Source organism: Gymnoscopelus braueri (assembly GCF_963280865.1).
Source record: "Gymnoscopelus braueri genome assembly, chromosome: 20".
Lineage (NCBI taxonomy): Eukaryota > Metazoa > Chordata > Actinopteri > Myctophiformes > Myctophidae > Gymnoscopelus > Gymnoscopelus braueri.
Genome location: NC_137622.1, coordinates 20,869,751 through 20,885,818, shown reverse-complemented (window position 1 = coordinate 20,885,818; position 16,068 = coordinate 20,869,751). Strand labels below are relative to the sequence as shown.

The 16,068-nt window shown below is 40.4% G+C and overlaps 1 protein-coding gene across 1 annotated transcript; it reads left to right on the top strand.

Moving 5' to 3' along the window:
- Positions 1-647: 647 nt before the first annotated feature.
- dpf2l (D4, zinc and double PHD fingers family 2, like) lies at positions 648-7,446 on the top strand. Its single transcript, XM_080415837.1, has 11 exons — positions 648-699; positions 1,868-2,028; positions 2,640-2,747; positions 3,355-3,551; positions 4,352-4,444; positions 4,661-4,745; positions 5,326-5,460; positions 6,032-6,163; positions 6,368-6,480; positions 6,849-6,930; positions 7,060-7,446. The coding sequence occupies exons 1-11, from the start codon at positions 668-670 to the stop codon at positions 7,143-7,145; spliced, it is 1,224 nt and encodes a 407-aa protein (XP_080271963.1). The 5' UTR covers positions 648-667; the 3' UTR covers positions 7,146-7,446.
- Positions 7,447-16,068: the final 8,622 nt, after the last annotated feature.

The following is a 16,068-nucleotide window of genomic DNA, read 5'->3' as shown; positions in this document are numbered from 1 at the left end:
TTGCATCCCCTGGGACATTTAATTTGTATTTTATTTTTGTGTTTATTGGTTTATCAAGATAACTTTAGAATCTAAGTGCAGATTTTCATATCATTTTGGAGGGAATGATAATAGGCATCCCCAAAGAGATAGTTCACTTTTCAGTTGAAATGGTCAAAGGTTAACCTTACAATTAAGGTCACGAATTTCACGATCAACATCAAGAACAGATAGGCAGATTTGTATTAAACTTTGGTGGGAATTGTTATTGTAGTTACTCCACTGCGCCCTCTACAGATTGACCAGATCTGTAGAAGGCGCAGAGTACATACAATAATTTCCAGCTGGTGGACATATATTGTATTTTCTGCCCCAAAAAAGTGTATCATACAGCATAAGGTGGGGTCTCGAGAGGCTTTCCACCCTGGAGAATAGTCTTTCAACAACACAAAACTGCCTTTGTTTCGCTGAGTAGCAAAATAGTTTGGTTTATTTTTTACTAAGACGGAGACCTCGCACGGCAGTGGAATGTTCGGTCTATGAGCAGAGCAGTGTGCCTGGCAGTGGAACAGCGTTAGAGAGAACTCACTCACTTAACGCTCTGGACCAGGGCTAGAGTGGAACGTGATAATAGTAGTATGCGCATTGCGCAGGCGCCGTGGCACTCACACAACTGCATCAAGCAAACATGGCGGCGGCCGTCGACAGTGTTGTGAAAGTGTAAGTTTACCCTTTTTTATTGGACAACAACAAACACAACACCGACACAGTTACACGTGCAGGTTAAAAGAACAAGAGCCCAAGCGGCCAGAAAAACGCAAATGCCGCATTCATGGTCTTAAGAAGACAGTTAAAATGCTCCCCAGAGGGTAACGTTAGCTAACTGTGCTAACTGTGCTAGCCGTGGTCAGCAATGTATTGAATGATGCTACCACTGAGTAGCTCTTTTCTCTTGCCTCGGGTTAACTAATTATAGCCAGGCAGTGAAGTGCTTTGGTGGGTTAAAACATCACATTATTACGCGTTGATAGCTTAAACATAAAGGAATGTTAGTTGTTTGTCAGTCTGGCAGTCGCATTTTGGAGATGAGAGGGGCTGCTAATAAGCCACCTTTTGTTCTGAATATCGTCTTCCACCGCTGCGCCACTTATGACAATGGAAACAGACCTAACAACTGATTTAGTTGTTGGATCTAAAAAGGTGTGACTCTTTGGTGTCGTTTATACCAGTGGTTTTCAACCCTTTTCATATCAAGGTCCATTATTTATTCGGTAATTCAGCCATGGAACTTAGAGTATTTTGTCATCGTTGGATACGATTTTGTCTTCTACATTCTAATTGCGCAGACTTCTTGTAAATTAAGTAATGCAGATGTTTAACAATCATTTAACTCTTGAGATTGTAAAATGAAACTATTTAGTCTCATTTTACACTCTCAAGAGTTAAAGATCCATAAGGGTCCATTTGATTACCAACTCTCTATCATTTCGCTGGGGGCCACCTGGAGCTGGAACCCCCTCAACTAGGACCACTGGTTGAGAACCACTGAGTTATCACAACGAGGGAAATGTAAAATGTCTAGAACAGAACGTACACCAGCATTTTAATGGTATGGGCATTTCTGGTATGTTGTGGTAAATGTCTTTTTTTTTAGGTACAACCAACGTAAGTGTAATAAAAAAAATTACCCACTTTTAAGTGCTAATGTGATGCGTTGTGAGCGTTGTGGAATCTAGATCTACTATTTCCCTCTATCACCCTCACCCAGCCCAACTTATTATGAACTCTACCTCCAATAACATCTGTTCATCACTGACACTGATTATCTATTTCTTCTGACTGTGTTGCTATTTGACGTGTCAGTGACTGTCCATCTTCCGCATTTCAGGCTGGGAGAGCAGTATTACAAAGATGCTATGGAGCAGTGTCATAGCTACAATGCCCGTCTATGTGCAGAGCGCAGCATCCTTATGCCTTTCCTGGACTCCCAGACCGGTGTGGCCCAATCCAACTGCTACATCTGGATGGAGAAGAGGCACCGAAGTGCAGGTCAGTGTTGCGAGAGAGAAATAAGCATCTATGGAAATGAGTCCAGAAGAAGCGACTATAATAGGCCACATGAGCACTTTAAACCTATACATACATCGGCTATTTGAAAATAGATCTATCGCGACGCGTTGTGAGCTTGTAGATCTGCTATTTTCAAAAAAATCTTGAAAAAAAGTGACATGGAATATTTTTGAAACATTTTAACAACTCAAATCTGGTATGGGGGTCCCTGGCATAAAATATTTTCAGATGGGGGGGGTCCGCGGTCCGCAGACAAATGCATATTAATTTGGGTGTCCTAAGCATGAACATGTTTGAGAACCATTGATTGCCCAAAAAAACGCAACCCGCAACTACCAATATTTGGAGGAAAGGAACTTAACAGAAAAACAAGCCCAAAGTCGCTTATAATAAGCGGACATGGTAACACTGGTGCAGGTGTGGACAATTGTAGATTTAAATGAGTAGAGCGTTTGGCAAAAATACACACTGCGACACCTTGTGAGCTTATGGATCAGCTATTTTTGATGAAGAGATTTGGTGTAGACAAAAAAAACTCAGGTCTGTTTTGCTAAGAATAGAGGGTTTAAGTGGACAATTTATTTTAACAGGTGTGGCTCCAGGGCAGCTCTATACCTACCCAGCACGCCGCTGGAGAAAGAAGAGACGTGCCCACCCTCCTGAGGATCCACGGCTGGCCTTCCCACCTCTTAAAACAGGTATTTGAAACATTCAGCTATACTTCCTGGCTAGCAACAATTTTTGTCCCCTCACAAATTTTGTTGTGGGTATATAACTGTCTTCTGTAGTTATATAGTGCCAAATAACTACAGAAGTATTCAAGCCTTTTGCTCCAAAAAGTTTGACTAGTAACTACGACTTTTTGAGTACTTCTTTCAGGGGTTTGATAGAATGTATAATCATTTACGAACAACATCAAGCAACGTGCCACCAATCCAATAGAGAAGTAAATCTGTGAAGAAAAAAAAGTTGAATATTAGGTTTACAAATATGGTTTAGTAATGTATATTGATGATTGCTAATAATTGACATTTCATAACACCTTTTTAAGTTGTTTACTGTCTAGCTAACAGTAAACAACTAGCTGTAAGTACCCCCTCTCCCCACCTGTGGCCAATCACTCAAATCACTGCACGAGATGTACTGTATATCCCCAATTAGCTCAGAGCATCAAATGTTAGCCTAACGTAATGATACGAAGATGCATGATAGTTGTCAGTCTCCGTCTCTTTGATTCTGTCAGTGTGTGTGTTTGTGTTGGTCTATTCGTATTTTTGTCTCTTCTTTTGTGCTTGTCCACAGCTGATGTGGAGCTGGGTCTGAAGCGTGATGCCTTGGGTGCAGTGGATGGCAGCAGCCTGGAGGCCTTGCTGAAGGGGGAGCCGCTGGAAAGGAGAGGGGGTTTGACAGATCCCCGTGGCCCTGAGGATGACCAGGCCGTAGCCGAGCCTGCTGCCGCGGCCTCTGCATCCACTCACACTTCCTCTGGACGCATCCGCAAGGTCAGGATATGGGGTCCAACTGGGCACCCCCATGAGTTTCTATGGTTCCTTTGAGTTGGGTTGATTGGTCCTTTATGGTTCTGTAGGTTTTGAGTCAGTGCTGAGGCCAAATTATTTGTTTTGAAGGTAAGTTCATACATAATGTGCCTCTTGCATACCTGTAGTACAGGAAATATAACGACTCACGTGTGTTTTATCCACTTTTATGGCATTAAATGTAGCTAAGCTAAGGAGGAGTGAGCCATCTCTCTTCCCTTACAATCTGCTGAGAGTTGCACATGCGCAATAGCAACCGTGAAGCACAATTTAGCACATAATAATGGCGGCGCCGTTTGCAGAAACACACGCATCAAAAAACATCTAAAGTCTTACAGCATTTCACCCTAAACATCGTAAAGAAAATAATTACCTGCAATATTTGTAAGATGGATGTATTTTGCTGCTTGTTAGCAGCAATTGGCTATAAAAAAGAACTCGTCGGTTTTGCAAACAGCTGACTCTGTCTGGAAGTCAATATTCTCTGCCAGTACTACAGGTGCTGTATTTAAGAGGCACATTTATGTAAAATCACATAACTTAACCAACCAGCTGTCTCCTTAGATGTACTACATTTCTCTAAGATATACACACGGGTCATGATACAGCTAAATACGAAGTAAATCATTTTAGGGCTCTGTAGCGCCCAAGGGGTTTGCATTTTCAGAAACATGGAAGTGTTCATATGTGACAGAAGGCTAGAATAAAATGTCAGTGTGCTTCGATCACTAATCTTGATTCCCCCTTTTGCTGCCTCTTTGCAGAGAGTCTTGGACCATGATGACTACCTGGATGACTTGGATGACGAGGACTTTGAGGATGAGACTCCCAAGAGGCGAGGCAAGAGCAAGTCCAAGGTGAATTTCATGTACTGTATCTTGTGCCCTTAGCAGTATCAGTTTGTTGCACATGTTGTGGTTTAAAAATGCAGCATTTAGGGTTATTATATTGGTATTATATTGTACTGTATTGGTTATTGTATTGTATTGTCAAGCCCAGATGACAAGTGCTATTTGATTTAGTTTATTGTCTTTGCCAAATCTATTATTCACTTCAACTCCTGGGTTCGGCAGAGTCGCAGTGAGAGGAACGGCAAGAAGAAAACAGAAGCAGCTGCTGCAGCTCTGGAAGAGAGGGACAAACCTTATGCCTGTGACAGTAAGAAGAGCCTTTCTGTGTTAATGTTCCTGCTTGTGTGTGTGTGTGTGTGTGTGTGTGTGTGCGCGCATGTGTGTGCACGTATGTGCATGTCAGAGAGGGGCAGTTTTGTGTGCTCCTTTTTGTTACGTTTTTTTGTGTGTCAAAAAGCAAGACGCATATCCGTAAAAGAACAGCCTGCTGCGATGCATGCTTTGACCTGAAAGAGCTCATCAGGAAATGCTACAAGTTCAACAACATAGGAATTGGAGCAGCCACAGGATATTTGTGTTCTGCTTTTCGTTTGTTCTGCTTTTCGTTTTTTCAATTCTTCAAAGTTTTAATTTTTTTTACTACTACATGTGGGTATGTCATAGCTTGCACAGACTGCACCACTCAATGTATAAGCTGCAAACAGAGTGTCAGGGAAAGTTAATCATAAAACCTTAAAAATAAACAAATATAGCCGACTTTGGTTTTTGAGGCAGTGATTGTCGTTGTTCTTTTCTTCCGCCTTTTTGCCGGTGTCTTAACTACAGCCGCTACCGTAACTGCTATATCACTGTGTGTGTGTGTGTGTGTGTTTGTGTGTGTGTGTCAGTTTGTGGGAAGCGCTACAAGAACCGTCCGGGCCTGAGCTACCACTACACACACTCTCACCTGGCCGAGGAGGAGGGCGAGGACCGAGAGGAGATCGAGGCACCACCCACTCCTCGCCAGCCTGAAGAACCGAAGAGTGAGTCGCACTCAATGTCGAGAGAGAGGGAAGGGGTTATACAGTATGTGTATGTGTGCAAGCGTTTGTGCGCTTGCACAGGGGCAGACTTGATGTTATACCCTCTTGTTTTCATGAATGAAAAAAGCTGTAGGATTAGGGTTCCTAGACTTCCCAAATCTTTGAACACTATACTCCGTTTGTCAACAAAGCTGTTGCATTACATCTATTATCTTTGGTGTATTCAATGCTGTGGTAGTAAGTGCAAAGAATATGAGAAATGTCCCAGATTAGCCCCAAAAAAAGCAGTGCATTTGGCTGACATGGCATGCAAGAGGTTGGTAAAACAAATGTACTCTCATGAAGCTGTTGATTGTAGGCTACACTAGACTACATTTTAGATGTAGGACGTCCCTGCTATAGCTGCAAGCAGTGCACGTTGTCCTATTTGCAATGGTTGCAATAGGAAATATAAAAGGAGGAAAGGAATTGATAGATCAGATATCCTTTGATTACATTTTTAGATGATGAGACCGATAGCCATATAGTGTAGTGAATTGTGTGTGTGTTTTCTTTTCACCCTTGTTCTCAGCACCTAAAAAGGGTCCAAATGGACTGGCCCTACCAAACGACTACTGTGACTTCTGCCTGGGAGACTCCACCCTAAACCAGAAGACTGGTCAATCAGAGGAGCTTGTGTCCTGCTCTGATTGTGGACGCTCGGGTATGGACCAATATGTACTCCCCCTTTGTTTGCCTGCTGCGCTTACCTTGTACCATAATTTTCTATTACCCATTCATTATCAGGGAAGCCAAACGGTGCTATTAAACCATGATGTTTTTTAATCAAGTTTAGTCATGTTTCATTGTTTTTGCTGCATCTCCTTGTGTTCTGAACATGTCTCTCTATCCCCACCCCAACCACCAGGACACCCAACATGCCTACAGTTCACAGCAGTGATGATGGCTGCAGTGAAGACCTACCGCTGGCAGTGTATCGAGTGCAAGTGCTGCAATGTCTGTGGCACCTCTGAGAATGATGTGAGCACATCTGCCTTTCTTACTGCTGCACCTTTCCAGTGTTATGCACATAATCAGCTGTACTTGATCACAATGGCAGTAAAGTTGCCACTACTGCTAGAGATGGTGCAAAAGAGAGTTGCAAGAGTTTTCATTATAACGGGGAATTCATGTTAATAATCATAAAATGCATTACTGCAAATAGATGTAGTACATGTAATAATGAGCTTTGAACTAAAACCAGCGAATTACAGTTAAATGACATGACCAGCTCCACTTAAACTAATCCCATATGGACAGGGCGTTTAGATCCCTTTTGATTGTAAACTGTATTGCCCAATAAAGTTTTTAAATGTTTAGACCCTATCTCATGCCGTCTCTGTTTACAGGATCAACTGTTGTTCTGTGATGACTGTGACAGAGGCTACCACATGTACTGTCTCGCCCCCCCTATGACCGAGCCCCCAGAGGGTAAGTTTTGAAACTGAAATTACATGTTTGGACCGATAAGTAGTAGAAGTATGAAATTCTGGCACTATACTTAATGTTTAATTACGTGTGTGTGTGTGTGTGTGTGTGTGTGTGTGTTTTCGTTTTCAGGGAGCTGGAGTTGCCACCTCTGCCTGGCTTTGCTGAAGGACAAGGCCTCCATATACCAGCAGAACCAGAGCTCTGCCCCCGAGTGAATGTCACTACAACAAGGTTCACCCTCGGCAATGGGAACCCATTCCTCCTAGTCCGCTGCTGCAGGGGCTCCGTCCAGATATGGCCTCGCCTCATAAGAATCAACTACAGAAGCATTGTTTTTATCTACTGCTTCAAATGGGGTGGGGGATCATTCCAACATAGACCAACAAACAGGGGGAAACTTAATTTATCAACATTATTGCCCTGTCAGCAAGGTGTGCTTTCATACAATTAACACAGTCATATACACACAAGTGTGTGCGCCCGCATATATATATGTACTGTATATGTATATATGTGTGTGTGTGTGTGTGTGTGTGTGTGTATATATATATATATATATATATATATATGTATGTGTGTTATATATATATTATATATGTGTGTGTGTGTGTGTGTGTGTGTGTGTGTGCGCACACACACACACACACACACACACACACACACACCATATGTGTGTGTGTTTTATATATATATATATATATATATATATATATATACACACGCACACATACATATACACATATATATATATACACACACACACTGTATATGAGAACTGTGCATGAGGTTGAATAATGAAGGCATCAACGAATGCCGGGCGATGATTTGATCACATACCCGTAGCCATATTTATTCACCAAGGCAATGAGAAAATAGCATTTGATTAACAAGCAAGGTGGACTGCTAACGGTTTGTTTTGTTGCCAAATATCTATTTTTACTCACTGGATGGGGACGAAAGAAGACCATCAAACAAATGGGTTTTCAATATAGATCCCATTTACAAGGGATATTGTTATTACTAGTGGACTTTTGTAGTGGCGTTTGTCTGCGTACTTCTGTTAAAGCGTTTCTATATTGGAGAGGTCTTCTCTGTGGGGAACCTGTTGGTGCCAAGGTACCTAGTCTGAAATACTCATTGTCATCACTTCATTATATCACTCTGCTGCTCTGGATGGTTATTCTCAAAAGCATTTTTGGTCATCTATATTTTATTCAGAATCAATGAGACAGAGATTACTTAAATATGCCTTTGGATAAAGCAGTTCCCTATTCTTGGGGCTAAACTCTAGTTTGAGCTAATCATGTGGACTCTTCCTCAACAAAGATGCAGCTGGTCAGACAACTTTTGTCAATGGCAGTGCTTGAGTGTATTGCCATAATAATCCACTTGGCTCAATAGTGTCACTTAATGACCTTGTTGTTTAGTAATGTTTTTGTTTTTTTGCCAATTATTAACCTATCCACTTTTTACATTTTTGCCATTATGGTTGAAAAGGCCAAAAGCCAGGTCAGTTCGTTTTGATTTGTGTCTAGTTACCTGAAGCTCTTGATATCAGACTTTAGTGTCAACAAACTTCTCTGGCACTGAAACCCCTTTCAAGAAATCATCCAATCATGTGAACCAAGCATCAATCCCATAACTTTATATATATATATATAAAGACCTTGAGAAATCCATTGCTGTCAGACTGGTGACTCTAGACTGAATGGTCACATCGTGTTTATTATGTAACTGCTTTTTATCATTTCCTTGTCCCACTGAGGTAGATTTGCATGCAAATCACACCCATATGAATGCACACAGACACTCAGACTATTATTTTTATTTTATTTTTTACATTTTGTATACCGTATATTACTTGATATTCCATTGGTATTGGGAGTTTTTTCTAGTAGAATTTTGTAAAGTATACAGTATAGTTAACGGCATCAATTGGGGGGGCGGGGGGGGACTAATGCATTGTATGTATTGTATTGACTTTTTCTATTTTGTTATGACGGTGACATGTCTGAATTTTTTTTTGTGGTTCTGATTCCATAATATGAGTATTTGTACTGGTAAAATGTACTTTGTCGTACTTTTATTTTTTACATTTCTTTTGGTATTGAAACTGATTTAGCGCTACTAAAATAAAAATATCCATGTATCTGAATTACAAGTGATTTTTACATTTTTGTTTGTTTGTTGTTTTAATTCAACTTCAATGCATTTCATCACACTACTGGCTCCAGTTTGCCTCTCAGTGGCAGGTGAATCTGCCAGCTGGAATAGCCGGACCAAGAAAGTTACAGGGTCTGTCTGTCCCTATTTTCTAACTATGGTCTGTCCTTCTGGTCTCTTTCTGTTCTGCTTCTACCTGTCAGTGGTTCTCAACCTTTTCAGGCCGTGACCCCCCAAAATATTGCACTGGGAACCCCCCACCCTGACAAGCACTTGGAATGTAGGAGTTGAGGCATTACATTTTGTTTGACTATGTTCCACAGATAAATATTGTGAAAATAGCATATCTACAAGCTCATAATGCCTCATTCTGCATGTGTTGTGAGCTTGTAGATCGACTATTTTCAAAATTGTTGCGTCTTATAGGCCTATTATTTGGCCAATGTTTGTTCATTTATTATAGTACAGGCCTAGTTTGTTTATTACTTTTGATGCAGTAATATTCTGAGCTAGGCCTATTAAAAAGGTCTTAAAAGTCCTTAAATCGCGACTTCACTGTCATCTGGGGATCCCGACCCACAGGTTGAGAACCACTACTTCAGATGTACCCAGCTGTTTCCTTGTCGGTGTCTTCCTGCACCTGTGTTGATTGTTCATTGTGTTCATTTGCGTCTTCTTATCCCATGTGTTTGTATAATACATGCCTTGCCCATTGATAATCTGATCGTCACATGTTGATTATACTGTAAATAAGCCTGTTGAATTCTAGTGTGTGTGCTCTTGGGTGTTATTGATGTATGCTGCCTGTACCAACAACCATGCCAGTCTCTCTCCGAGGTCCGTCCAGGTGGCGAGCAAACTAGGAATCTATTAAAAATGCATAGCCTTTATTTCCACGCGACTTGTCATGGAAGCTAGCCCTGAAACATGACTGTCATGTTATACCATGACAAACTTGTGACAGAGGACCGTAATGTGAACCATGGCTATCATGGAAGCATGCCCAACCCGACACCAGCAGTAGTTAAGCTAATTCACCAAGAAAAATGAAGATTGGATTATGTTCAATGGATATTGCTTCAACACTTTTGGAGCAGCTATAGAATAGAGGTAGGTTGTCAAAATATAGCCGAACTATTGTTGATTATCATAATTCTATATTTATTTTTCACACTATCTTGCTGCTGATCAAAGATCAAGTAGCCAGACCGCCAATCACTGATAATGATACTAAAAATCTATGTTTTCTAAATAGGCTACAGTTTAGGTGGGGTCTGGTTAAGGGTAAAACATTTTACTTAAGTAAAAGTATCAATACTGCAATGTAGATATACGCTGTTTCAAGTGGAAGTCCCGTATTCAAAATGTACTTGAGTAAAAGTACAAAAGTATCGGCATCAAAATATACTTAAAAGTACCAAAAGTAAAAGTTGTCATTGTGCAGAATGTGCCATTTCATAATGTTCATAATGTATACTTTTGAAAATAGCCGATCTACAAGCTCACAATGAGCTTCTAGCTCTGTCATTTTCAAATGGCCGAAATATTGGGCTGAAGTGGTTAATGTATGTTTTGTAATAATAATCTAAATCTACAAAGTTATGAACTAAAATGTTCATATAGTGGAGTAAAAAAATATATATTTTATTATAAAGTATTGAAAATTGGAAATACTCCAGTAAAGTAAAAGTCCTTCAAAAGTGTACTTAAGTACAGTACTTGAGTAAATGTACTTAGTTACTTTCCATAGGGCCAGTTACAGGCAGGTGCCCTGACCCCACACTGAGTCACAATGCTGTGGTTTTAGTGAATTCTGACAGATAGCCTATTCACATAACTAAACCCTTTGTAAATGACCAGTGGTTCCCAAACTGGGGGTTGGGGTCCCCAAATTATTTTGGGGGTTTCCCAGATGATTTTAGCTTGTTTTCTCACTGAAAAACCAACATTTCTAAAGTTACAATTTAATGGCTATTAAGACATTTTAATGCCAAATTGGCCAAATGTATTTTCATAATATTTATCTGTGGAACAGAGTCAAACTAAATGTAATACCTACAATTCCAAGTGCTTGTCAGGGTGGGGGGTCCCCAGTTCAAATATGATTACGGTCATGGCCTGAAAAGTTTGGGACCCTTTGCACTAGACTATTGGAGGTATGCTTTTTCACATCGGTTGGCATAAAGCATCTGGTATTAAGTCAGATTCATGGAAAATTAAATGTTAATTGTATAGCATATAGCTACTGCATATTTCAAATGAGAATTTGCCCAGAATGCCCACATTTACCTTCCTAAACCTTGATGAATATGAGTTTGGTCCTGCACACTGTCTGGAACTTGGGGGAAAAAACTCTTTATTAAGTCACAATGGAAACGAGCCCCCAGTCTTTTTGTGTTATGCTTTTAACAATCTTTGTAAACCGTATCTCTGTACAATCTGCAAACTGTTAATAAAGTATTCAATCAGTCAACCTTTCGGTCGTTATACCTTCATCAGGACAATTTTGTTTTTTAAATCTATAGGCCTACCTTTGTTAACATTTCATGTTCGTCCTACACATCTGACCTGTCACCTTTTGAGGTGTGCACCAGCCTTCTTTTCTCTTTGAGTTTGGTGAAGTGCAATAAAAAACAGACAGACAAGCCAGCACAAAACTTTACACTTTAAACATCAACACATTTTTGTAGGCTTAGGCTACCTACGTAGACTAATATTTAATCAGTTTTCATTGCAGAGATATCAGTTGGTCAAACATTAGAAAAGGGTAGGCATATAAATGGAGATGATGACAACTTGAATAAATCAGTCAGACAGACAGACAGAAGCTAATCTATTGATAGTTAAACTGGAACTTCCAGTTTAACCATAATAAAATAAAATAAAATAAAAGTCATACACAATGTTTCATTGTTGGTTTGCGTTTCACTTTTCAGAACTTTCAGATTTTTTTTCCACCAGCACCTTTTACAGTAAGCACTATTACAAACATCCTGACTTTTTATTTGCATAACCTTTTATAATTTTATGCATTTTGCTGGCTGCCTTCCTTGCCATCACTAGCTATATGCTTGTGTCTGTGACAGACTCAAGTACTCACAAATCACACTGGAGTTCATTGGAGATATTTCACATCAGTTGGCCAGATTTACATCTGGTGTTTAAGGGATATTTCATTTTCAAGCATGTTTGGGGTTATTTTAACATCTGCTTGGGCTTTTGTCAGCACCCCAGACAATTCTTAAGTTGCTTGATTCTCTATTTAGATATTTGATATTCATTTTTATCAGACACACCCCCTTCCTATACAAACCCATTGTAACTTCAAACTCAATGTTAGCCATCTTAGATTTATAGAAACACCCATCCTTGGTTCTGGTGACTGATATTGTCCTTCTAATACGGGGGGAGGGGGGTTCAAACCTGGAGAAGATCAGTCGAGCAAAGACAACCGGGCTGATGTTGGCCCAGATGAAGAAAACTGCCCAAAACAGAAGAGCCTGTACTTTACTTACTTACTGTAGCAGGAAGAAGTCAAAGTTTCAGAGCTATACATTCTGAGTTCACTGAACGCAAACAGTGAAGCTTGCTGGTGATGAGCATCATCTCCATTAGCCTGGCCCTGGTCACACTGTATACATACTATGTCTATGCAATCAAATCCAAATATATTTATGAAACACAAAAAAATAGCAATGTTGACCAAAATGCTGTAAAATCAGAAAATAAACCATAAAACGACAATAAAAAGCAAAGACTAGTTTAAAAGACAAAAAGACAATACAATAATAAAAGCAATACAACCAAAAAGAAAAAGAAAGCCAACTCTCATACTGTATTAAAAGCTAATGAATACAGATGTTTTAAGACAGGATTTAAAAACGGGTACTGTAGGGGTCAGTCTAACAGGATTGTAGGGCATCCTGTTTGGGGCTACAAATGCAAAGGCAGTATGCTCAACCTTGACTTTGGGACAACCAGTAGAAACTGGTCAGTGGACCTGAGTGACCTTGCTGGGAGGTACTAATGGTCATAAAAGGCCCAGAGAGATAGGTTGGAGCTACTAGCCCATTTAAAGATTTGTAAGCAAACAATAAAATCTTAAAATCAATCCTAAAACATACAGGGAGCCAGTGAGCCAGTGAGTCCAGTAGGGGGCAATTGTTCTCTCGTTAGCTTTTTCAAGATGAACTGCAGCATTCTGGACCAACTGCACGAGTGCACGTGTGAGAGGGAAGACTAGCAACATGAAGGGCATTACAGTAGTCAAGTCGGGTCGAGATAAAAGCATGTATAGCTCTTTCATACTAATTAAATGATAAAAAGAACTTGACCTTAGATAAGAACCTTTAGAAAGAGGCTTCTTAAATAAGGTGCCAGTTTGTTTATTTAAGATAAGGTCTGGGAAAGTGGATTCAAATATTGCTGTATCCGATACGGAACAAATGGCTGACTTGTTATAATTTCTGGCAATTACATTTTAATGCATTTATTTATTTATTATCGCTAGCCTATATAAGACAGATAAACTGTTAGATGTTCATGACATTCAGTAGCTGCTGTCTGAAGGATGTATGACCCACGGCCACAGAGTAGAACTGACCCGGTGTTGATGTTTTAATGTGACACTGATTTGTGTAATGGTGCTGCCCAAAGCTACCGCTATTTTGTTTGTGTGCAATGTGGTAATCACTTACAGCACCTTACCACGGCTTCATTTTGATAAAACTTTTTGCAGTGTCATTTCATCAAATGAGAAGTGGTGGCAAAAGTTGTGTTCGTATATTTTCATGTCTCTCTCCATGGTGCTGAAAAAGCACCAAGCTTATAGAAATTCTATCATATAATACTGAAAGATTTGTCTCTCTTTTTGAACTCGATGTAAGTGCCAGTGGGGAGCGGTATATCTAGGGTTGGCCCTCGGCAAACCCTTGTATGAAGCTCCCGGCAGCGGCACTTGCTTTGAGCACACAGGACATAGGGGGGGTCAGATTTGACAAATCAATTAATAAAGAATATGACGTAGCTGTAGTAGTGCCTGCATAGACGCAAGCATTTCTTGGGTTCTGTGACTGGAGGTGCTGAGTGCTGACTGGACCGGCTAACTGCTGGTGCAAGTTGCGCAAGTGGTGTTTCTGGGCTGGCATGTATCCTAAAAGGGAGAAAATAATGATACATGTCAACAATGTAAACAACCATGAGACTAAAGTAAAGGCAGTGTATGTTCTGACATTGGAACGTGTGTACATGTCAGTCTTTTCACACACAACAGACACAAGTAAGACGCGTGAACGCGGGAAGCGAACGCAAACAAATTTAAATAAATATGAAAAAAAATATTTAAAAAAAAGTAACCAATAAAGAAATACAAAAAAAATCTGCGTTAAAATGAGCATCTTAGAAAAATAGAAATTCACAAAAAAAAAACTTTTAATGTTTTTGAACAATTCAACAAAGTGTTTGAAGTGCCTGTTTCACCCACTTCCGGGGGGCGGAGCCAAAATCCGAGCCCGAAGTATTTGTTCGTAGACCCCCACTTAGGGGGGGTAGAAAAAGTTTCGGAGCGATTCGGGCACTTTTCATTTAACATGGGGTTTCAATGGGGAGTTTTTAGGAGCCTTCTCCGGGGCGTGGCTTCCGGGGGAAGGGGCGGGCTTAAACCTTGACAGGTGTGTTCAGTTTTCAAAGACCTTTCATTTGATGTATGGTACGTCTAAATTGGACATTTACTTATCTCAGAGGAGCTGCACGCAGGCAGTGCACACAGAGACACAGACAGAGACACAGTGCACACAGAGACACAGAGACACAACCCGAGCACGGTTTCATAGTAAGCTCCACTTGCGCGGCGCGCCTCCTTCCGCTGCGTTCGCAACCACTACATTCCTTTGAATCCTGCCATGCTCTTCATAACTCATCATGTAGCCTATTTAAAATCTTAAAACACACCTCCTGTACGCATGGAATCACAGTCATTTTAACTATTGAAGTTTGCCAACCTTGAAAAAGAAAAAAAATTGTTTAGTTATTAGAACTTGACCTCCACCTGCCCTCAAGTAACGGTGTTCTCCACAAAGCCAGCAATCTATATAATGACCATATAACAAAGATGTTTCACGTTGTTTATTTGTGTGTAACGACCTTCAATGACCTTCAGTTTGAAATAATATACAGTTATAGATACAATTATACTACTATACTTAAGGATGATTGATACAATAATTAAATGTTTTATTAGTCCTCTTAAGTGCTCACTATGCTTTAGTACTCAGTTTTCTCCTAAGCCCAGCCTTTGTTTTAGAGCCTAGGTCACACATGTATTCATATGCGCAGGCAAGTTGACTCCTCTAAAGGTTAGGGGAGAAAAAAGGTTAAAGCATGGCACATTGAGAAAAAGGTTAAAGCATGGCACAATGATAAAATCCCAAGTGCTGGACAGAAGAACAAACTACAACACCCAGGCTCATTCTCCCACTGTGAGTTGTAATAAATGACCAACGTGAGTGACGTTTCAAGCATCTGAGCCTTTCCTCAGGATAGACAAAGGACGACTGAGCAGAGACACACCTTTAAATAGCAGCTGGTCTAGTCACCAGACAGATGAATTGACGCATGCAATGAAAAGATGATTAAACTAGAAAAAGTGCTCCTCGGAGCACAGGTCTCCACCAGGTCAGGTACGTTATTGTGGCCTCCTGGTGGCGCTATAATAGGCCAATGTGAAAAGGGTGCCATTTATTCTTAGGTCGTTCACACCAATCGGACACTACATTCATGATTTGAGGCATTTTGTTCCAAAAATGTGTTTTGCTAAATTAGACCTGCAGGTGGCGCTATAACAGGCCAATGTGAAAAGGGTGGCATTTTCTTCCTTGGCCTAGTGGGAATGTGCGTGTGAAATTTCACAGCAATCGCAAGCTGCGTTCATGATTTGAGGCATTTTGTTCAAAACGGACCAATCCTGCAAACTTTGGA

Excerpts from the sequence above, each read along its gene's own strand:
- dpf2l (XM_080415837.1), top strand. The coding sequence starts at position 668 with ATGGCGGCGGCCGTCGACAGTGTTGTGAAAGT. Across the intron at positions 2,029-2,639 it reads GAAGAGGCACCGAAGTGCAG|GTGTGGCTCCAGGGCAGCTC; the intron begins GTCAGTGTTGCG and ends TTATTTTAACAG. Across the intron at positions 5,461-6,031 it reads CCAGCCTGAAGAACCGAAGA|CACCTAAAAAGGGTCCAAAT; the intron begins GTGAGTCGCACT and ends CCTTGTTCTCAG.